Source organism: Melozone crissalis, unplaced genomic scaffold (assembly GCF_028551555.1).
Source record: "Melozone crissalis strain CALT ecotype California unplaced genomic scaffold, PUWL_Pcris_2 ptg000110l_1, whole genome shotgun sequence".
NCBI classification, from domain to species: Eukaryota; Metazoa; Chordata; class Aves; order Passeriformes; family Passerellidae; genus Melozone; species Melozone crissalis.
In genome coordinates, this window is record NW_026535887.1 from 621799 (window position 1) to 641400 (window position 19602).

General features: G+C 39.6%; 1 protein-coding gene across 1 annotated transcript in view; it reads right to left on the reverse strand.

Moving 5' to 3' along the window:
* TAF3 (TATA-box binding protein associated factor 3) overlaps nt 1-19602 on the reverse strand; it is a 114459-nt gene that overhangs the window by 86975 nt on the left and 7882 nt on the right. The window contains exon 2 of the mRNA XM_054292400.1: nt 16273-16515. Within this exon, the coding sequence (XP_054148375.1) occupies nt 16273-16515 (243 nt within the window). The remainder of the gene's footprint in view (nt 1-16272; nt 16516-19602) is intronic.

A 19602-nucleotide genomic window follows, 5' to 3' on the forward strand; every position in this document is an offset into this window, starting at 1 on the left:
ACAAAAAATTAAACATGCTGAAAGAAAGCAGGCAAGTGGTAATGAACAAGTGGGGAGAGGGGAGAGCTAGGAAGGAAGTGAAAGAATATCATTTAGGCATGGTTTTATTGTGGCATATTCCAAAAACAAGGCTGATCCCACTGAATGGAACTTGTCAGAAAGTGTCACACTGCAAACGTGGCACAAATGTTCACAGAAAATGACAGCTCTGAGAAACAGACATATAAATAAAATACCATGCTTAGAATGGTATTTTATTGCTTAGAATGGTATTTATGCTTAGAACAATGTAAGCTGATCTTGGCATGCAGATATTTAGTGTATTTCAAGAAACTTGTTTATTAGGTATAAAATAATGGAATACTTAGGAGTGAGAAGCACTGGTACAAGGCTCTGGCAGAAAAAAGGCAGAGCACATTTGACCACAGCATTTAGGTCAGTCAGTATTAGAATATCCACAACAGAGCATGGAAACAGCATAGAACTGTTTGACAAAATCAGGTTCCACTTCCAACTGGGAAATGGCACACAAACTGGAAGGAGCTTAGGAAAATTAAATATTCCAGAATGATGGAAAGACTGAACTTTAAGGGAGGAAAAAAAAAAGCCCCTAAACATCCCAGTTGCACAAAGTAATCCATGAAACAGGGTCAAGAACACATGAGGTTTACAAAAACATAACAGAGAAACCAAAACTCACTGAGCACCAACAGTATTTAGTCTCTTTAGTCCATTTCATTAACATCACAGGCACATACAGAGTGCTCTCTTTGCATTAGGAGTAAAGCACATTTAAACAGAAAGGCTGTGAGATCCTATCTGATAGCTCCACTGAATCTATTTCATCTCCCTGAATGGTTTAACTCTACCAAATTACACAGTGTCACAGCAGTGAAGGCTCTGATGCTATTCCCACTTTAAATCATGCCTCAAACATTTATATTTCTCAGAGGAAAAAACCCAAAGACAACTGTATCTATTAGAAATACAACATCTTATGCCTGGAATCCATTTAGAAACTGAATTTCTGGGACAAAGTTACCACAAAACTTAAGCTATTCAAGTTCAAAAAATATTTCCCCCACATTCTTTTTTTTTATTACCTAAATGCAGCTAAAATATAAAAAAATGTTTTAAATCAAAATTTATTGAATATGTCATTGTGCATAATAACCAGGCCTTTTGTTGCACGTGAAGAAGGGTTTAAAAATAGCAGAACTTGCAGCTGTCTGAAAATTCCATGTCCAATAGCCTAAAGTCATGAACTCCTCTCAACTTGAGGCTTGGAACGATGCTGTAAAATTTTTGCACGTGTGGTATCTGAAGGGAGAAGAGTGATAGAGACCTTTTGGGCTTTTACACCTTGGGATTTTCTAGCTCATAAAAAGCTCACCACACTTTCAAGTTGGAAATTCCTCTGAAAATAAGAGTGCAACCTTGCACCTTTCTGCAGTGATTTGTGAAATATTACTGTTAAAACACTGATGCTAAAACTCAGGGTATAAGAATGAACGAATATGATCACTGAATTTGCATTAAGCAGCAAATCAGATATAACAACTAGGGTGAAAAAAACCACAGCTGTGTTTTTGGAAAACACCTAATCTCATCTGATTGAGTTTTAACAGGGAAGAGGAAAACATCTAATTTTCCAGCATATCTAAAAGATCCATGAAGAGAAAAAACAGTGGAACAGAGATTTTCTGTGCAAATGGCTCATGAACAGACTCTAACACTGACCAAATTCCTTGTTTTGCAGGGAGAAATGACATCTGCAAACCCATTTAAACTGAGTGGTGTCCCAGTATCCTAAATTCTTGCTCAGCTAGCAGCCCTTTAGCACGGCACTCCACCTGGACTGATGTATTCTGCTTCTCAGCAGAGATTCCTGCTCTTCCTTCGGTGATCCAGACAGGAAAATGAGCAATAAATGTGGATGTAGCCTCTGAATAACGAGGTCCAAGCAGCCATCCTGACATGCACGACTGTAACAAGTCTGTGGGAAGAGCTTGGCTCTCCAAGGCTCTCTCATCTCCTGTCACCCAGCACCACCACGTCCCTGGCACCTCAAACTGATCAGGGTGCAGACTGGGGACAGATGTGCTGCTGTGCCCTTCCCAGAGCTGCAGTAAGGGCACTGACACTGCCCTGATGGCTCCGGTTCAACTCCACAGCGTGGATTGGTGCTTCAGTTATTTTCCTTTTCCCCAAACTCTAGCACCTGCTACAGCCCCTCTGTGGCTCCACTGTGGTGTCTCTCCTGTTTTTGTCTCCCAGGAGCAAACCCCTGGACCTTGTGCTCCAAACTGTGCCACATTCATCACACACCAAGCCCTTGTTCTTCAGCAGAGATCACTGCAGAGGAACTGCTAATAGCACCTCCAAGGAGATCCACCACGAGTGCAGTTACCTGATCTCCACTGCTCAGACTGTCCTGAAACATTTAATTTTCCTTGCATGTGCTCATCTGGCTCCTCTCGGCTTCCCTCCTGAAGTTTCCATTCTGACAGCAAGTAATCCCTCCCTCTGGATAGATGCTCCTTTCTTTTCTTTTTGAGTGCCAGTAAGCAATTTCAAGTAAACTTAGAAATTATCACATTAAATTAGTTTTAATTAAAATGAATTTAACGTTGCTAATATTTTAGTGCTTCTAAAGTTTAAAAAATGGTTAATAATTTATTAATTGCATATATATAATAATTTAAAATATTCCATTTGTGCAGTGCAATTTATAGCCACATAACATACAGCAATATAAGATGCTACATGGACTCAGACTAGGGAAAGCCTAGATTTTTCATCTGTATTATTTCCTTTGTCATATGTAACCAGATTATGCTGTTTTTATTTAAAGAACAAATATTTTGTTGCAAATGAGACATGAACATAAAAGGCAAAATAAAAACTGGAGAGGAATTACTGGGGTTTTGCAGAATAAAAGTTGCAGCTTTGATACAGCACAGTGAAGGTAGGTAGGTGGCTCAATACAGACAGCATTAAAGAAATATAAATTCTTGATAAGTATAGCAATAATATGCTCTCCAACAGAAGTGTGAGGGGAAAAAAAATCTTGAAAATTTCCACTTATATCTCTAACTTTCCTTAAATTACATCAGAAGGTGTGATGACAGGGCAGCTCAGGTGTCTCGCTCTGCAGCAGGAGGCAATGAGGCTGAATATTGCTCTGGATTTTTGCCAAATGTCATTCTTTGTCAGCTCTGTGGTAATTAGGATTCCGACTCTTTGCATGAAGAAGCCAAGTCTCCTCACAGACTTTCTTACAGAGGCTGAACTGCCTTAGATATGTCCATGTACCATGTACCCCTGACCAGGAAAGGTTCCAGGTTTAACAAAGCTTTGGCTCATTAAAATGACAAGGTTACAGCTCTTTGCTAATGCCACAGAAAGCAATGACCTACCCTTCACAGAGAGAATGGCACTAATGCAGCTGCTCAAAAAGCAACCCTGACCTCCGCAGGATGCTGGGACAACAAATGCAGGGAAGGAAACAAAGCCATCTAATTCTGGAGAATAGTGTTCAGGTGTTACCTGATCACTGTCCTCTTCTGCCCCTGTTAAATTGATACTAAGTGGACACAACTTATGGCTGGGATCTCTCCCTCTGGAGCTCACTTGTCCTTTCAGAAAAGATTATCTGGGAAAGCCAAACTTACACCAATGAAGGCAGCACAGAAACTGCAAAACTGGACATGGAGAGGCTGCAGTAACTCCGAGGAGTCTGAGCTGCAGCCAGCTTGAGACAAGCAAAAAAGCAAGCAGGTTTTTAATCCACATCTAAGCTTTTCCTCAGAAAACCAGTATCTAGAGTCTTCCCCTCGAGACACAACCAGTATATTTCATCTCTTCCAAATGACATGAAAAGGTAGTAACAGCTTAATGCAAAGATGTGCTGCACTGAGAAACAGATCTAAGACAATGAGACTGGAGCAGAAAGCTCCTCTGCCGCTTAACAATAGAGAGTGAGAATACTTTCATTTATTTCCACTTAAAAAGGAAGTCAGAGTCCTGTGACTGTATTGATAGGAACGATGTACACACACTTCTTTGCCTTGAACTAAGGAAAAAGGAGCTGGTTCTTTCAGATGGAGTGGCAGTGCACAGAAGTCTTCCGCTCTGCCTCTCTTTGCTCCCGATAAAAGCTTGGAGCAATGAACTCTCAGGAGATTAGCACACACACAGGCCAGCTCCAAAAACTTTAGGCAGCATACATGTTCCTTTGAGTCTTGTACATATGTTGTGCATAATGTGCTCTTTTTGATATTAAAAAGTTGCTAAGTTGTTCTCAAGCTGGAAAGGGTTTTTCCATTTAGATAAGGCCAAAGCTACTGCACAGCACAAGGCCATGTGTAACACTGGAGTCTGAGAGCAGCACAAGCCTTGGCCGTTCCACCAGGGGCTGATAAGAACAATTCCATTTTACACAAATCCTACTGGAAGTTATTTAACCCCAACATGCATTCTTCTGATGGCTCTCAGCATCACCTTCCCATGTCCCACACTTTTCTTTCACAGCAGATTGTAACCAGGTGTTCTGACCCTCTGCTTGGCTCTTTGCATTTATTCACTCTACAAGTCCACACCTTTTCTATACGTTGGCTGCTAAAAACACCACATGGACATTACTCTCTATATTATGCACAGAATCAGCACTTATATATATGAGAAAAGAGAAGAAAGAGAAGAGAAGAAAGAGAAGAAAGAGAAGAAAGAGAGAGAGAAAGAGAGAAAGAGAGAGAAAGAGAGAAAGAAAAAGAAAGAGAGAGAGAAAGAGAGAGAGAGTGAGAGAGAGAGAAAGAGAGAAAGAGAAGAGAAAAAGAAAGAAAGAAAGAAACGAAAGAGAGAAAGAGAGAAAAGAAAGAGAGAAAGAGAGAAAAGAGAGAAAAGAGAGAAAGAGAGAAAGAGAGAGAGAAAGAAAGAAAGAAAGAAAGAAAGAAAGAAAGAAAGAAAGAAAGAAAGAAAGAAAGAAAGAGAAAGAAAAAAAAAGAAAGAAAGAGAATTACTGAGATTAAAAAAATAAACACTTCTATTTGCCTCACTTTCTTCACTGTCATGGCAGCATCTTTGGATCAAACATGGTTCTCTCCTCTGCAAACACAGATTTGACAACAGGATGGGCTCTACTCCCTGTTGTTAAATAACCTTGCACTTATTTATCATCATTCACACATACAGGTCCAACACCAAATTAGAAAACACATATGCAGTGCTGGATTTACCCTGAAAAAAATAAACAGAGGCTTGCTGGATGTTTTCAGTGAATGGGACTGCCTTTAGCACAGCATCCCTGCAATTGCTGCTGAAACTCAGGAATTGTGGTGGGAGGATGTGGCGGCTACTTGGCGGCACAGAACAGCACTGAGCTGTTTCTCCTCCACGAATTTGAAACTGCTTGGGGCATTTAGGTTGGCAGAACTCTATAACCCAACTGGAACCACGCCAGCAGGGTTCACATGCTGCTCTTGAAAAGTGAGCCACCGAGGCTTTAATCACCACAAGTGGCAAGGACTTAATTTTTCATCTCATTTGAAATATGCCAGGCTCGGCAGCAGACCGAGCCTCTTATAGACTGCCATCTATTAATCAACAGCTTCCTGCTTCTCTGGATTGCCTTGGATGCCTCCTGTTAGGAGTCCTGCAGCAGCCCTGCTTGGCTTAGCCTGTGACCTAGGAAAATCTTAGCCCCCAAGAGCAGGGCACAGGAGACATCCCACACACAGGGTGTATGGATCATCGGTACTGCAAAATTCAACCTCCAATTTCATCTGGCATTCTTCACTCTCCACACCAGCAGGAATATTTTGCCTTTGGCCAGCCGGCTGGGCTAGATTTCAGGACCACAGCTGTACCGAGGCGTCCCATCCATGTGACATTCCACCAGGAGATGTAGGAGATGTGATGGGAGAATCCAAACATACATGCAAGGAGCTCAGCTTGGTGAGCTCACGTCAGCAGCAATATCTGTGTGAAGGAAATTCTCCCTGACTAGATGTGCTCCTTCTAAAACCGAGGTTTTGTGGAAACTCAGTGTTTCAGCCTGAATCACTGGAAATTTTAAACAGATACGAAGTAAAAACTGTTCTCTGTGAAAATCAGCTCATCTGAGGGAAGTTTGTTGTTTGCAATATCAGCATTAAGATACTTATCACTGTTTAATTCACGCAAAGGTTACTTTCCCAAGAGTCCTAAAAAAATCCTGAATTGTGTCAATACATGCAATATTGTGACAAACCCTTCACATGCTGGAGTTTCTAAGTGTAACTGAACTATACAGCACCACCATGATAATGAAATTCCACTTTGTTTTTTCAGCTCATCACAACCAGTTTGATTTAATATCATGGTTTTAAGGACTTTGGAAAGAAAAGTTAAGGTCTGATGCTACAGGAGGATAAACAAATGGCTAAATCTCACCAAAATTCAAAAAGATTTTCACTTGTAATTCTAAAGCTTCTTAAAATCCCCCCCAAATATCCCAACTCAAGATCCCTGTCCAAAGATATTTAACTGCACCTTTTATATTAAAAGACCTCAAAGAACATATGTACATGTTTTGATCACATCAAAAATATTTGTAGAATATTTTATACACACCCCAATAAAAAGCAACTGAATGTAAACTTTGCTTTTCTGAACATGGTAAAGCCTGTAATACAGAAAAGTAAAACTCTATGGTAAAAAATCATCAATTTTCTTTAAAACAGCAAAAGAAACAAGTTCTTTCTGAAAGATTACAAATAAGCTATCACCTCCAGCAGTACTGTGATTTAAAATACTCAGAGCAGAGAGAAAGCCTCATGAGTGACTGTGCTAAAAAGTTTCCCATGCAAAACCCAATGCATCCTTGTTTCATATTTAATTTGCAATAGGATCCCCAGCAGCTGAGCTGTGAGAGCTCTCCTGGCTGGTGCCTGCTGAGACGGCTCCACACGAAGGGAGCACACGATTGAAGCCTAAATCCTCAGAGCTGCACCTCAGCTCCCTTTAAAGTTAATCTGAACACACTGGACTCCAAAGGAAATGAGAAGTGAGTTTCTCTCCCTTCCTATGGCACCAGGACTTCCTGTGTTTTAGTGATTGGTCAAGAACTATTATTTCCTCCTTGCTATTCCCAGTTGTGACTGTCAGACGTAATTAGCGTTACACACACACCAGTGTGAAATATGTGTTTAAATAAGCCTGGAACCCAAGTCCCACATGCACAGGAACCCAGAGAAACGTGGAGAAACTCTGAGAATATTAAGATTCAAATATGCTGTGCCTGAACCAACATGCTGCTCTAAATATTTAGAAATGCAAAGTTCGTTTGCTGAGATGAATATCCATAAAAATCTATGCAAGATAAGGGGTATTAAAACTATTCGCTCTCCAGTTCAGGATGGATTATTTGGCCAATCTGTTAAGCTGCACTGCTCAGACACCCAGAATCTGTACCATCCTCCTCCCCTCAGGGAAAAGAGCTCATAACGTTTGAAGAAAAATATGCTCCATCCCAACTGTAGGAATACACATGAAACACAGAGCCTTCCTTTAACACAACCCTTTGGAATGGGAAAGCTGCAGACATCAACAGCGGGAATGCAGAGGGCAAACAAGTTCACCAAAGAAAATAAATTAAGCAGAATGTTGCAGATTGAAAAGTGGCCAGAAGAAAGGCCATTTAAGTTGTTATCGACCTCTTTCAAACACACACACACAGAGCTGAAATTCAGTTTATCTCTCCATACAAAACACCACCCCTGGCAGCGTGGCGTCATCGCTCATAACCACCACCAAAAAATTAATCTCAAACCAAGTCAGAGAAATTTGTGACTTACTGTGTTACCACCTGAAGACCCACTGTTTTCCAGCCTTGGGCTAAGTACAAGCCAGATCCAGCCCTGCTCAAGTTTAACAGTGCTCCTCAAAAACACAGGTATGCTATGGTAGGCTTTGCTTAACCCACCCAAACAATGCACATTTATACACAACATGCACACGGGGTTACATTTTACCCAGTCATGCTGTTCAAAGAAACAGAATCCAAACTAGAGAAATACAGAGAAATACTGTCTTGTCAAGTCATCAGAATACCATTAATGTTTCTAATGAGTGCAATTACGAAAATGAAAGATTCCGAAAAAACACAGCCAAAGATGAACTGTAATTATCCAAACATCTGGCTGCATGAACCAGGGTCATGTCTCCAAATGCCTTTGCATTTGAACTCTCCCTGTTATCCATCCAACTTTGCATTTCTCCAAGTCTTCCAGAATTAACTGGAATTGCCTACACACAAAAATGAGTTATCCCTTCCTAATGACTTACCCAGTCACTAGCATTCTCTTTAGCTGAGAGCTGCAGAAAACAGGAGCATGTACCAAAGGTGAAGACTGGAAGAAGATGATCTCTAAGGCCCCTTCCAACCCTAATTCTAGGAAGACACTGAAGTCAAGAGCTGTATGGTAAAGTTAAAGTGCTTATCTGTGTGTGGCAAAAGACAAATAATTCAAATGAGCTTTCTTAGTCATAATTTTAAAAATTAGGAGGGAGAATTCCTTAGACTTAACCTGGACGGTACCACATGCAGAGGCTTATAATGAGTCATTCTCCTGATTAATGCAAGAGAGATAGAGGGTCCTGTAATCCACTCATGATCTTTGTCTAGACAATGTTTTTTCTGATGCTGAGATCAAGGTTAGGCTCAGCTATGCTTGAAAATGTGCACAGAACACCAAGCAGTATCTGTTCCCAAACAGCTCCAAGAATGGATATTTTTCACAGGAGGTAAGAAACATTTCAGACACTTCAGAGGTGTTAAACTGAGAAAAGTTACTGTGCAAGCAACAGTTCTTGGGCAGTTGTGTTATTCAGAATAACAGCTCCTGAATTCCAGGTGTGAACCATTCCCTGTGTCCCTGTAAATGCCAGCATGGCTTAAATAAGCAGCAGGAGGATGCTGGCATTGCTTAAGGCCACATGTCTCAAAATCAGACACACGTAGGAGGTCTCAACCAACATGTTCTACTTCTACATCCTTGTACAAAATTAAGGCTTGCTTGGGCTGAGATGATTCTCCAGAAGTTTGGCACAAATTCCCACACAGGGAGGTAAAGATCAAATTTGTGGCTTTGCTCCCAGCAGCTAAATTGATTTTTATTTGTTTTTTAAGTGCCAGGAATTGTTAGCAATCACTAACATGTTCATTAAGTTAAAGCATCCTTGGTGGCAGAAGACAGAGAAAGAAAGAAAAGCATTTGATTAAAGAAAAATAGGAAACATTCCTGCATGAACTGAAAACACTGAAAAATAATAAAGTTATGTGGTCAGCCCTTAAAACAGGCCAGTTGTGCTTCTCTTTTATCCTGCTTAAAGAATCAGGCAGACTTTCCATTTCCCACTCTCTTCCCTCAAATCCCAAAACCACTCAGAGCAGTTAGGGGAAGTCTGAAAGGCCCAAGAACAGTAACACCCAGCTATCAGATGATAACCTAATTTGAAACTTATGCTTCCAAAGGCACAAAGGTGTCTGATGATCCAGCTGAAATAAAATCCTCGAGCATAGTTGCAGCAGACAGTGCAGGAAGCAACACAGGCACTAAACAAAGTCACACATTGTCAGAAAAGGGAAAAAACTGATCTGACGTGACGAGTCAAGACAAGTGACAAAAGTTTTGCTGAAAAAGGATCAGTAGGAAATTAAAATCATGACAGCATTTCTGTTCAAAATACACAAGACAATAGGATCCTTTTATCACAAAGTCCCATTTTCTCCTCCAGTTTTATTCGAACCAAAACTGCAATTTGCACATCACAATGCAGTGAAAGGATCCATGACTTTCATTCCCATTCCATGTAAATAATTTACTGCAAAAGGCTGCCTTTTATCAGGCAACTTCTGTGTTTTGCAGTTTTTATTTCTGAATCCTTAAGAATCACTAACTTGTAAGTTATCTAAACAGGTCTGAAAAACAGAAAAATCTTTGTGAGAAGGTTTTAAAAGGATGATATCCCCTTGAAGTCACATTAGCTTCATTTCAATTGCTATATGCAGCAAATAAGACTAGATAGCTTAAGAAACTAAAAAAATAAATTTTCACAATGCTGAATTTTTGTAGTTAGTTTTACTAACTCCTTGCTATTACTTGTAAAACAATGGAGGCAGCATCTTTATAAAATTTATTTTCTGATTTGTTTCTTCATGTATAGCCAGGTTCCACCTGGTTTATTTACTCTGAAGGATAAAACACTTATAAGATCCCAACAAATAAAAACATGAAATTCATCACAAGCCTCTCCTACAATTTAAAAATAAAATTTTAATCTGTGTCCTCCATTCCCCACTTCCAGCTGCCATTAAGTTTCTTTAAAAATAGCAAGAGTTTTGGGCCTTTTTCCAAAGACATGAATTATCAGAAGTTAGGTACCAGTCTCCTAGACAATATAAAATAGTGCATGTGTCTGTCTCCACAGTCTACACATCCCAGCTATGTGAGTTAGTTCCTTCCACAGAAAAAGTTTTACTGTGGCACTTATTACATTGTGGGTTTTTTTTCTCCAAGTGCTGTAAATTAAAGAAGTTCTCCTGCAAAAATCTATTTAACTCCACATTTAAAAAAAAAAAAACAAACTTCATTAAATCCTTTTTTGCAGGATTTCACTGGAAATTCTGCTTTCGATTATGATACAGCTTCTAAAGAATAGGCAGAGATACAGTTGTGCTCCCAACTACAGCTTTATCAGCACGCCTTGCACAAAAATTATTTTTCTGTCTAATGGCAAGATTTAAACCAGGCACATTTTCTGCACACTTTTTTTTGTTCCTGTCTCGTATTTTCCTTTTTTCCTTTGAAACCTGCCTCTCCTATTGGCTCCTTCCCAATGCCTTTCTTCTGGCTGCATCTCAAGCTCGGCTGCTTTTCTCATTTTGTCTTTTTCTCCTGTTGCTCCTTCCTTGCTGGGCTGCTGCAGACGTGAGGATCCCTCCTCACAAAAGCAACCAGAGTCTGACTCACTGCACACACAGGTAAAGGATGCCTGTGAGTATCAGCAACCAGGAGCAAAACCTTCACACTCTGGTAGTGCTTTAACTTTTCAGAGTGCTGGGAAAGTTAAATTTTGTTGAAGAGTGGTGGTTTGCTAACCAACTATACTGGAAAAGCTCTGTTGAAAAGATCACTGCTGCTTTAGAATCACTGGTGCAGCTGCTAGAATGAGGGTGAGTGGGATTAAACTAGAGCTGGCGAAAGGCAGAAAGGTCAAAAAAATGACACCAGCAAGACCTGTGCTACCAAAATGGCAAAGTGGATACCCCAGGATCCCTTTAAAAGCCCATCACATTCTGATTTACAAAGAGGGATTGGCTTTGTTTAACCCTTGGAGAAACCAGAGACTGAAGTCACCCTGGTGTGAGATCCATGGTTTGCTACATTCCCTTCTGGCCCACGGCCACAGAAAGCACTGCCAGCCTGAAGGGACAGCGACAGTTTTTAAATTCTGATCTATTTCCCACTGGAGCTCAACACTAATGCTTTCTGTCACCCTGATACTTAATGCTTTATACAATTCTAGCACTGCTAGAACCTAAATACAAAAATGTGTTCTTTTGTTCAGCACCTTGCTTTGCCAGCACCCCCAATTCTCATCAATTCAAATGAGATTTGCAGATTGCTAATCTCAATGTCCTTGAGATTAGCTACCATGGCATGAAAAAAACAAACTAGAGATGTGCTGAGATGAGCTGCAATTTGACAGCTGGGTTTCCATGCTTCCAGGTGGCTGGAAGCATCAGGTTTTGGTAGGTAACAGGTCCTAACATCACATCAGCAGCAAAGAAGGGAAAAGGCAGGACTGTAAGAAGATCAGCAATTTCAGGCTTTGATCTGACAGGCAAATAAAATGCTCTGACAGAAAAGGCTACAAATAAATCTGAATTTGTAAACTGTGCCAAGAACTTGTCCTGACTCAACGATCAGAAATACAATGCCACTCTTGAGCACACATTACCAGGAATGAAAGACAACAAAATTTAATGCCTGGTAAAAATTACATTTGTTCCCAGATCGTTTTCAAGGGAAAGGAGCTGAACCTTGAGGAGTGGGAGTGAAGTGGTATGAAGCAGAGGACAGCAAAAAACACAGCTGGAACTGCAGAGAAAATCTGACTCTAAAAACTACACTTCTCCCCACAAAAATATCTGAACTAGTGGAAGAGCCTGTCCTGTCTTCTTCCTAATATCCTGCTCACATGCACCAGCACAACTGGAGTGTAAGAGAGGAATGAGGGTGTAATGCAAATACCACAAACTATCAACAGCACTGCACACACAATGTGTTTTCTTCAGCTCTCCAACAGAGAAGCAGGGATGGACTGCCTGTGACTTCAAAAAGTCACAAAAAAAGCGACATAAAGTGATTATTTTAAAAAAGTAAAATAAAAATCATTATTATGTTTTTAAAATGAAGTGATAACAAGAGGCAGCAAGCGCAGGTAGAGATTAATTCCAGGATGATTAAAAATAAGGATCCCGTGGCACATGCAGGATTCACACCTCACTGTTCTTTGTTTTAATCATGGAGAATGGTACATGTTCTTACAACACCAGGACTCAGGCCTCTCAGCATTATCACAAAATGTAACAGTGATGATTATTAGCTGTGGAGAAGCATCTGGGCTTTCTCAGCTGGCCTAGTTTCAGCACATACTGTCTTGCTTCAAATGCAATCAACAAATTCTATGAAGTTGATTTATTATTGAAAAATGTATGTTCTCTTGCATTAAAGCAGAAGAAATAAAGCATGACCATCATGTTTTGTAACTAATTTATTTTTTTCTCCTTTTTTAATCTGTCTTACAAGTTTACCATGACATTTTAGTGACAACAGTGCTAAACTAACTCACAAACAAAAAGGAGACTAATTAAAAATAGGCAGACAGCAAACATCATGATACATTGGCATAAAATTATCCCTTCAGTGTCCTTTGTAAAAATACTGCTAAAAACCCAACATTTTCCATGGCAATACTGAGTCAGATTGTTTTATAATATTTAGAATTATATATGCAGATCCTCACAGCTCAAGCATTTGGTTAGGGTTTGCACTCCATATTTCAGGCAAGAAAACATTTTCTGCTTTCTTGAACAAAACCTCTATTACTGAACTGAACTTCTGACCTACACAAATTATGGATATTGAAAACTTATTTGCCTTCCTCCCTTTCCCCCACAAGTTCAGGAATCACTGAGAGTTCTTTCAGAATTCCTTACTGCTGAGCACAATGAAGGAGATGGCTCCTCTCAGGCTGGAAGGGCTTTCTGCTCCTATGGATTCTCTGGCAATGAGAACTAAGACATCTCTGCACAGCCTGAACCACCACCAGCTCTGGAGTCAGTGGAAATAAGAAGTTGGTTACATGTGCAGAACTGAAGGACTTTTGGGAAGGAGGGCAGCAACACCTACTGGTCGTGGTGCAGACTGAACATTGCTTTGGTTTGGTTTTTAAATTAACAGTACTGAAAAAAGAGTTTTTTCTTGCTAAAAGTTGTGCCTACATTATTGCTAAAATATATCAGCACTCATAATTTCTAAACCCTAACAATAAATAAATACTCATAACTGAGCTGAGCTCTAGGCTTTGATATAAAACAGGATATAAGGAGTCCTGCTGATGATTCCTTAAAGTCACTGAAAGATTTACATCACACACCTTAATGTGCACAAAGCCTTCTTCCATCTCTAATTATTGCCTACTCAAAGCAACTCAAATATTTTGGACTGAACAATCTGAGCAGTCTGGTTTTTTTGTACACTATAAAATACACTAATAATAATAATATATATTGCAAAGTATTTAAACGGCTTCTGCAATTCTTCAGTATTTTACCATGCATTCCTTTAATGTCCAAAAGTAAGTTTTCTCCCAAATTTTACTTGGAATAATATAGAACAAAACATATACAGAAGTTTTATGATCCACCTCATCCTTTTCAAAAATAAACCACAGAGTACAAACTCCATTTTCAGAAAACACTTAATTCAAAATTAAAATGTTCTCAACTGTAAATATTTTAAATCAACTATAACAAATCTGCATTCAGCAACTGTATTTAATGCTTCCTTTAAATTTCCATTTAAAAAATATTTTATTCATTTTTTCAAGTTGTGTGTGTCTATAGGTCCTCTGATACACTACCCTTAGGCATCATGAGTTTTCCTGGTTCTCATCCAACTTTGGAAATAATATCTTCTTGCTTCAGGTGTTAAAAGGATTCATACATTATTTATAAGGACTGCTAAAATCTAACTCCTGGATCTAACTTGCAAGAGAAAGAGTATAAAAAGTTACATACAGAAAAAAAAGAAAAAGCCCAACTGTCCCCATTTCAATTTTTAGCCTCTCTTTGTACATTGTGCATTGCCAGGCTGAGTCTGTAACTCTCCTCCCTCCCTCCCCAAGCTCAGGTATTTGTCTGCAGCTGCTTTGAGCCTTGCTGGATTTGACTTTTCTTGCATATTTTAAAATATGATTTTCCCAGGGAAAAAAACCTAAAACAACTACAACACTGCTGGGCAACTTATTACACTTCAAAGATGCAGGATTTCTCTGACAGAATGGTGTTTGTTTACCTCCTGAAGAACCAGGCTAAAGCAACAGGGCAGCTAAAATCCTCATTCACCTCTCAAAGTCTTCTTCCTCAGTACTCTTCTTTTATATATGCTGTCTACACATATGATATTTACATTTTGTTTGCCTCTTCCTGGTTTGAGAGAGTGCATTGTTAGATTTTTAAAGCAACCCTTTTAACAAACTTCACAAGGGTGAGATTTTAGGATCTCCTTACCAATTTAAGAAAGCATTTCTGTTTTGAACAGCAGCTTAATTTCCTGGCTTGTATTAAAGCAAGAAACACTGAAATGCTACTGATCTATAAAATACAACTAAAGGAAACAGAAAATTAAAAGTACACCAAGCCGCAGAAATACTCACCAGGATGAATAAGTCCTCAGCCTGTTACTGGAATGAGCAAATTTGTTCAGAACACACCAAACCCAGCACCTGCTCCTCAGATCCCTGTTCCTGACCACAGTTTCACTTGCTCTGACTGGAGCACACAGCAATTGCATCTTTAGCTGAACATGATGTTAGAAAGCTGAACATTCACTTCCTAGAGCTTGCCAAATCACTGGGATACTGCCCCTGGCCACACTTGTAGCACAGCAATGGATTTCTTTTCCCATAAGGTGATGTTGCTGATGTTCATCCTCACATGGGCAGAGTTTTTACACCTATTTCACCAAGCAGAATTTGAACCCTTAGTTCTTAAAAAAGAGCAATATGCACAATAGAGCATGATATCCCTTCTGTCCCCAAAACATTTTAAATTAAGTATCTTGTGCAGGTTGCACCTGCTCATTACACTCTTTTGGAAAATTAAGTTCTTCTGTCTGGAACTTTTAAATCCACAATCTTACATATATTTATTTCTACACAAAGTGCAGTTGTGTGCTGTTCACTATTCAAAGGGCAAGTCAGACTAGGTCATGTTTCTTAAAGGTTTATCTTATTAGCAATCAAGTCTCATCTAGCTGAAAAATAGAGAAAACAAGTATGCTTTTTCCACTGCCACAGTTAAAATTTTCAGGTCAACTGCATCTCACAGCACTTGCATAGCTGGTTTCACTCTTTCCTCAACCTTTCCCTCTGTGGGACAAGAAAGAGAAGGAGCAGCTGGAACAGTGATGATGAAATCCTAATCAACATTAGCAAAGAGATTTAAAAGACAGCCTTCGAAATACTCTTACTTCCATATTTTAAAGCTGAATTCATTTTAATTGGAAAATTAGGATTTTCTGTTTGGTTGGGTTGGGTTTTTTTGGTGAAATTTGTTACAAGTAAGGAGAAACAGCTATCAGGAGCAGGAAATGCTGTGCCAGTCTCATCAGCCTTCCTTCTATCTTTACCAAATTACAGAAGCTCTTGCAGGATGCATAAGGGGGAGGGTGACACACAAAAAGTAATGCTAAGCATTTATTCCTATTGTCACCTGAAAACTTAAAATTTAGAATGCACTATTGAAACATGACATAACACAGTGAATTTTTGGCACGAGTTGATCTGGAAGGAAAGTAAAAACAGTGAACAAACCTGTCACAGCACTGCTACCTGTCTGGCAACCCTGCTTTGGCAAAACCCCACAAGCCACAAGCTGGAGCTGCTGGGGGATGCCCACAAACACCCAAACACACCAGAAGTGAAAGCAAAGTGATTTCCCACCTTCCTGAGAGGAGACAATAGGTGGCAGGTAATCAGGGATGTACTCCTTCCTCTCCTCTGCATCCTTACTTCCCAGCTGGGGGAACTGGAGGACATTGTTCTTGCTGACAGGGAACGAAGGGATTTGATGTGCAAAAGTGACAGGTTCAATATTGTGGATGTAATCTTCCAGCTCATGCAGGTTAACCCCCATAAGCTTGAAGGCATCGCCTACGTCATCCAAAATCGGATCTGTGCGGCCATCTGGAACAGAAAAAACAACAAAAGAACAATATTTTCACAGAAATCCAGGTTAAAAAATTCAACATGAAGATTCTTTGAGGTTACAGTCCCCCAGCTCACCAGCAGTAAGAGAAATGGATTCACTGCCCCACAGTTCTACCAGGTTTACTTTCAGAAGAGTTTTGTTTTCTTACTTTCAGAAGAGTTTTGTTTTCCCTTCCCAATCTCATCACTTTGTTTCAAATCATACCATTGAAAAACTGCACTCCAGGAAGCAAATCAAGCCCAAAGGAGGGAGCAACAACAGGCAGCTTTACCTGGCAACAGTCAATTAACACCACACAACCCCATATGCAGAAAGTGCTCTTCATCAGTTGGAACAGATCAAATATTATTGCTCAACCTAGAAAAGGAACGATTTCATTTTTTTGAACTGACTGTAGTTTACAGATAGAAAAGAAAAAAAGAGTCTCTTGATTTAAAAAAAACCTTCACAAAGTATCTTTCCATCAGAAGAAATCCACAGCTTTCATAAACTATGAGCCACTTTATCTACTGGTTAGCGACACCTCCTGGATAAAAGACAGGAATATTAAGCAGTGGTCTGATGAGGAGAGAATATTTTATACTATACTTCAGGGGCTGATTTCCTGGGGACAACACTTAAGTTTGATTCTCCAGCAAAAATTGTATTTTCTTCATAAAAAGCACAGTGAAACCTCACTGGCCAGGCAGTCAGAATCTTTATTTAATAGGATTTCCAAGAAAACAGCCCAACAGAGGATGCAGTTTGTGCCATACAATTAGTTTGGCACAGAGCTTTAAATTACACTTGCAGAAGTCCAAGTACCTCAGTTTCCCTGACTTGACAGAGGAAAATCCCTCGAAAGGCCTCCAGAGGGAGAAGTGGGCACCTGGCTTTGGCAGCCAAGGCACCACTTGGAGTCTACTCCTGACTTTTCATAACAACAATAACCCAAAAACAATGCTGTAAACCCCAAACATGACTTTTAATTCAATAAAATCTGAATTATTACAATTCTGTAGAATTGGCTTATGAAGATATTACATCCCTATATGATGATAAGCTGTAATTTCCTTTAAAAAGTAATTATGGAAAAGCAGCCAGTGCTTATTGAAGGAACACACTGGCTATTGTGGAGCCCTGGCTTCAGAGAATGGGGGGATGCTCTTTTGTTTGTCCTTTCACCTAATCTCTTCTTGGTTTATCTTGAAGCCAAGGCAGCTGGTTCTCACATCACTGCCTGAATTCCACCCCCCAGCCAACCCACGCCTGCAGGTACGTTTAGAAAATGAGAATTTTGTTCTAGAATTTCCCTTCTTAAGTACTGTGGTGAAGATAAGGATAATACTCAGATTATGGGGTTGATTCTCAGCTCTCCAACACTAGCCTCTTGTGTGACTCCAGGCAAGTCTTCCTTGTGTTTTAATTCTTTCCACAGCTAAAAGGGAGAGCAGACCAAGTTTTACCCTCCTGTATCTGGAATGTGAACTCTGCAGCGTGAGAAGCACCTCACAGTTTGTGTTTGTGCAACACCTGAGTGTTTGTATAACCACAATACCAGTCTGCTCTGCAAACTCCAGGCTTGCATGCACATAATTACATGAGGATATCACCACTCCAGAGATCCTTATACTAATTAGGGGGAAAAAAAAGAGTGCTTTATGCTTAAAAAATTAAATTCAGGCAATTGACACCACTAAGAAATTTTGTGTTGTTGCTTTTAGTTGCTCTGCAGGCTATGAAGGTGCCTGTGAACTCACTGAAGCATTTTCTAAGGTGTCAAGATTTAACAGGTACAAGTTTGACAGACAGCTGAAAAGAAAAACTTGAGGAAAACTTTTCAAAGGTCTTTTCCTAGATCTGCACATCATCTTTTTAACCTCCAGAAAAGTGTGCTGACATGATCAGCAAGTGATAAATGCTAAAAAGGAATTTTCTACAAGTGCTTTTTAAGAACATGTGGCAGAGAAGCAGCTACTATGTGTAACTGAAGAATGGAAATATTTAACAACTGTATCATGAAACAATTATGTGTATTAGAAAGTGGGTTCAAAAGGTGACCAAAAAACCCCAAAGAAGAATCAATTTTCTCACAGCTTTGACATTTGCCTCCAAAGAGACAATGCCAAGTTTAAAGTTTGATTGAAAGCTAAAAATAATGTTTAAACCTGCAACTGTCAGAGGGATGAAAGGATGCAGCAGTTAACCCTTCTTTTCAAGGGAGTGTCCTCAGTGATAAAAGTGTTTGAAAAAACTTTCAGGTCTGTATTCTGTAAATAGTCTTTAAATATCTGTATTTAAAATCAAACTAGTTATCAACTGGAAATTATGACAGCACAAAAATACATTAAGTGTATTTTCAGGTTATTCATCGAATAATGACTTTACACTTTTATTTCAACATTTTAGCATGTCTCTCCTTTCTCTGGCTTAATAAAAAAATCAGTAAAATAGCAGAAGCCAGACACACAAAAGGGAATGCTGACAAACATGCAATACACTCTCCTGGTGTTTCATTTAGTCTTAGGCTTTTTTCTGTGAGCAGATGATGCCAAAAAAAGAAGTTTAATCTCTTCATACTGAACTTATCTCAATGTTCTCTAAATATCTGTGCTATCCTCTGTTTAAAAATTCAGATGCTGAAGCCTCTCAGTGAAATAATTAATCTAATGTCACACAGCAAGTCAGTGCCAGATCACAGAAACTTCAGAGCTTTGGTTTCCAGTCTCTTGTTCTTTATACCACAACACTTTAAATACTATCACCAATACTATCACTGTTCAGGGAATGAGACAGAAGGAGGTGGGAATAGTTTATCCAGCAACTCACAACTCTTCTCCTTATGCCCCATGAACAGTGAACTAGGAAAATACAAGTCTCACAAGATTTTAAACTGCATTATCTCCCTGAATGGGAACTCTGCTCCAAAAGTGGTAAAGCTGTGGCAGCAACAGAGCTAAATTAAGATCATTTGGTCTGAAAACAGCTCACCAGAAACCCAGGGAATGGCTGAAGATACTCTCAGCTTCCTTGGGCATGAGAACAAGCACCAGGTGAGGAATCTGCACATGGAATTGCATCCC